At 33.5% G+C, this 5,114-nt stretch overlaps 1 protein-coding gene across 1 annotated transcript; it reads right to left on the bottom strand.

The window, feature by feature from the left end:
* Nucleotides 1–1,768: 1,768 nt before the first annotated feature.
* Nucleotides 1,769–2,404, bottom strand: LOC149145111 (pectinesterase inhibitor 9-like). The gene has a single exon (XM_089449087.1). The coding sequence runs from the start codon at nucleotides 2,402–2,404 to the stop codon at nucleotides 1,769–1,771; it is 636 nt and encodes a 211-aa protein (XP_089305213.1).
* Between the last annotated feature and the right edge of the window lie 2,710 nt (nucleotides 2,405–5,114).

Genomic DNA, 5,114 nt, shown 5'->3' with positions numbered 1-5,114 from the left:
TCCTTGACTTATGTAGAGGAGTTGGTGAGAGCACTCACCCACGGAATGACCACTTACAAAATTAACCACTTTAAAATGAAATAAGAGATGAACACAATAGAAATAAATGTCTTGTTGTCAATGTCAAAGCACTAACCCAACTTATGTAGAGGAGTTGGACAATCCATAAAACTCGACAAAATAATCAAGTGTCAATTTGGCGAGACAAAGATTAATAAATGTTTTAGATTTCTACATAAAAAAGGAGAATTTTATATTTCTTAAAGCAAGAGTACATTGCATTTCAAATATTGCATATTCTTAGGATTTTCTAAAATGATGTTAATCTAATTTTTCATTTTATGATTCTTATTAATTTTCCTTTTTCTTTTCAAATTATAATTTTTTTTATATTTAATAAAATATAAATATGATATATATATTTGAAAAAAAATTAATATTAAGTGATAAAAAATCTCATTAATGTTGAAAAATAACTTATAACCTATTAATATAAATTAAATTATAATAGAAAATTCCTAACATAATATTGTTTTATTTTGAATCAAATTTTATTGGTCAATATTTTGTCATCCCAAAACACTAGGGCACTCGAAAATAAAGAATGAGTATCAAAATGTACAATCTAATGGAGTTTGTTGCAATATAAAATAGAAAATCATTTAAACCTACACAATTGCCTTCTCTAGAGAAAGCTTTGGTGAACAATATTTTAAATCTGTACTAGCTATGCCTACCTAAATAAAAAAGTAAGAGATATTCCTTGTTACAACTACTAAGTCCCTCCCTCAATTTTATAGGCTTTTTTTTTTTTTTTTTCTATGTTAAGACTAACCTAAGTACCCACGGGGGATTTGAACCGGTGACCTATCGCAAGGAGTGTCTTAACAAGGCACCCATTCACCGTCAATCCAAAGCCCCGTGGGCATCAATTTTATAGGCTTGATAGGAGACATCATCTCCTTTTAGTTCAACACTATTTTCTTGGGCACTTATCTTTTAATACACATATTTTCCAATACAAATCAATAGTAAGGACGCATTGGTTATACCTTTCATGGGTGTGCTTGCATAATCTCATAAGGAGTGTTTTTCATAACATTTGAATTTGAGGTGCAAACCACTATCATATTAATATTGATATGTTAAAATCATTAAATTATAAAATAATACTATATATTTAAATAGTAAAATAACATTTAACATTTTAACTCAAAGGATTTAGAATAAATTAAATAGTGACACAGTTCCAAATTCTTTGAATCAAATTGATGCACCAAATGACTTTGAAAGCCTAAAAATCCGTCTGACGGCTCAAACCATAAATTATGCCAATTTTACATATTATTAAAAAAAAAATCCTAAAAAAAGTTATTAAAAATATACATTGGTTTAGTTAAATGCCATTTGAGATAGTAGAACTGAAACCTTCAACCCCCTTTCCTATATGTTTTAAACCTAAACTTTATGTCAACTGAAATAAAGTAGTTCAAACTAAAAATGGTATCACTTAGAAAAAGTATTTATATTTAAAAATGAAATCGCTGCTATCATTCCTGTATGAAACAAAAGCACTCCAAACCATAATACTTTTCTTCAAATATGAAATAACGCCATAATTGCACTCCAAACCCAATCAGCCATTGAAGGAAACAGAAACTAGTGAAGGGTGTCGCGAAGAGTTAACAGTGGTGGCGAAACTATAAATATATGTTTGGGTACATATATTATTTTATTTAGAAGAGTACTGAGTGCGCCGTTTTGGCATTCACGCATGGATACCATCAGCAACTCCGGTGTTAGAGAATGCGTTAAGAGCGAGCGCGTTAAGGAGAGCTAGAGCGTTACTGATTAGTTCTGACTCATTCTGCACGCGGACCTTCACCATCGCGCTAATCTTCCCCTCCGCCGCCTTCACATCCTCGAATCCGTTGAGGCAGGAGTCTTGGTCGGTGAGGGCGGCACTCATAAACGTCTGCATGTCGTTCATTTGAGGGTTGAAGTTGCTGCGCTGCAGCTGCTCCAACTCCTTCAGAGATTTCTGAATCTCGTCAACGGTGTCATCAAAATTCTGAACACAATCGTTCAGCGACGCTCTTTCTCTTTCACTCATCTCAGCGCTTCTGCCTTTCAGGCCTGCTGCCCAAACGGAGACCGTTCGGGCATTAACGAGGCTCACGTTCATGGCCGCCTTGACCAGATCGCAAAGCGTGGGCTTCAGAGATCCGGTGTATGGAGAAAGCGACGAAACACATAGCTGCGGATACCGAGTGGCCTGGCACGACCATTTGATAAATTCAGCGATGCTCGTATCGCTGTGCTGGGGATTCACGTCCTTCGCCTTAGCTGAAGCCATTATAGCAAAAACTATGATAACTAAAACAGTTGCAGGCCGTGAATCCATGGCGATACAATATAAAAAGAAAGAACAAGAAATGAAAAGCAGCGAAGGCGAACCCAGGGACGGAAAAGGGTTGTGAGTGGGCACAAGCACATATTATTGACGCTCTTTCATCCCGATATATATAGCCGACTTCGCGCCTCTGGATATTTTCAATTAACCATTCCAGGTCAGTGTCTCGCTGGACGGCCGATTCTCGAGGTTTGATTTGTTCCATGTTTTCATTCCCGAGCACTTGGTTGACCTTATGCAGTGGGCTGTAATGCGCGTAGTTTAAAAATGAAATAATATTTTTTGCTCAGATTTTGATAAAATATTTTGGTATTCTCAGTTTCAAGATTTTGGATGTTTTGTACTTTTTGATGGTGATTAATCTATTTTTACCATTAAACAAACAAGATTCAAACACTATTATTATTATTGTGAGAAAAAAATTTGCCCCATCAGTTTTCCAATTTACTCCATCTGTACACAACCTTAGATGTAATGAGGCAGGGGTAAATATATAGGAAATAGAAAATATGAAACAAAAAAATTAAGTTTGAGAGATTTTGTTGGAATTTGGTCAATATTTTTTTTTTGCCAAATTTTATATTTTTATTTTAAATGAGTTATTGATTGTATATATGAATTTAGTATTTTAAAAAATCTTTGGAGCATTTAAATTGAGCATCGCACATGATTCATATTCTATGGAAATTTTTTTCTTGAAAATAAAGTGCTTTTTGGGTGAGTTTTCTTAAAGTGCCATGTTTTGAAGAGCTTTCCAATTTATTTTCTGGTTTAATCTGTCTAGAATCTGTGAGGGATTCATTGAAATCACTAGTTTGGCTAGTGAACTATCTGCTAGCAAGTGTCCAAGGATTTTTTTTAAGGGGGTTGAATCACGGTTTTTAAGGGCATTGAATCTATATAACACAAATCAAGATTCTACCACAATTATTTTCACTAGATCTGGTGAGAAATCTGCTAGAAACTCCAAAAACTCACACTCAAATACAAATCTTTTTAGATATGTAAAAATTAAGTTGAGATATAATGTTTTTTTTACCTAAGTTGAATTTTTAAGATTTAAGTTTTCTTTAATTCTTTTTCATTTTTATATAATTTATATAATAACAACTGGATAAAATATTTTGGTAAAGTTATAAGGATTTTAATTTTAAGTTTTTATATAAGATGACTCTATTTAATATTGGATAATGTTCCATTCTTGGATGGTAATCATTTTTTTAAAATATTACATCGAATTTATTAATTTTTATAATTAGTAAGAAATGTGAAATTGTATAACTTAGATGTTTTATTTCTAGATTTATATGGTTTCAACAGAAACTACAACCCATATCAAATGGATATTAGTTTCCAATTATAAAAGTTTATGAGATTTTTTTAGATTAAAGAGACTACGTTAACTACAAACTCATAAGAATAAATGCACTCTTAGTATACACCAAATACAACATTCAATGCTATCATGGGAGATGCATATCCTCTACGGGCTATAAATGTCAATGAGCTTTACCAAAATCTCAAGAACGTGCCCAATACAACCTACTAAAAATACATAGGCTATTAACATACACCTTTCAAAAGAGCATGTGGTATACACAACGTTTAATGCTATTATGTGACATGGATATTCTTTGACATTTGTAGGCTATTAACATACACTTATGCGAATGTTGTTGAGCTTATCAGTCCCTGCCATATAGCAATGGCATGGGATTATAGTAATCGGAAATGAGGTGGTTAATATTATTTTAGTTGTTTATTAGGGCCGGTTAATATGGTATAATCAAAGTTTCTAGGCATATAGTCATTTACCATCTTATTTGGTCTCTTCCCGAAGCATGGAAGCGAAAACATTACGTTATAATTATTTATTTGTTTATGATCATGGTTAGACAAGTGCGACAAAAACAATGTTAGCTAAATGTTAACATTAATTCCTATATATTTAATGTTTGGGATATTGTTCACTCATATCTCATATCATTTCCTGCATGAAAATGTGCGTGACAAGACTGCATGAAAATGTTGGCAAGACTGTCGTGGTGAGAGTGGCAAGCGTGCAATAATTGTTCCTCCTTCATGCGGCTGCAACTCTAAATGGGCTTGTTGTTATGTTGAAGAACATATATGTTGTCAACAGGCACGCGATCAGAACTGTTTATCAACCTGGCCTCCTCTTTCTACTAAGGCATTTGGGATTATTCTTTTGAGATGTTTGATTCCATGCATGTAACATTCCATGGTGCTCTGTGGCAAGAGGATATTAACCCATGGCATACTGCCTCATAATCTAGCAATCTGGTGTTGAGGCGCTTGACTTCCATGTCAAACTGTGGCAGGAAACTACCTGTGAAATCAACAACTTTTCTTTTCCTGCATAATTATCAATCTTCATTAATTTTCATTTATCATTTTTTCACTTGTAGAATTATGAAAAAATTTCATTTTTGAGTTTGAGAATTATCAATTATAAGTTTAGAACAATAAATCAAATTTACACATTTAAAAAAAAAATTGGTTATCGATACTTACTCAACTTCAGGACTGCATCAGCTTAGGTGTACTAAAAGGCTGGAAATCAAGATTGAAGGCTCAGGTGCTAACTACTCAAGCTACTATATGTTCCACCTCCCACTACTCAAGCTACTATATGCTCCAGCTTATGCTCCAGCTCCCACCTCTTACTCGGCTCATCACA

The sequence above is a fragment of the Pinus tabuliformis genome, chromosome X (assembly GCF_031772625.1).
Source record: "Pinus tabuliformis cultivar Carrire ecotype Pingquan chromosome X, CPIR1, whole genome shotgun sequence".
Classification (NCBI taxonomy): Eukaryota; Viridiplantae; Streptophyta; class Pinopsida; order Pinales; family Pinaceae; genus Pinus; species Pinus tabuliformis.
Note: the sequence above shows the minus strand (reverse complement) of the source record. Positions and strands in the feature narration are given on the sequence as shown.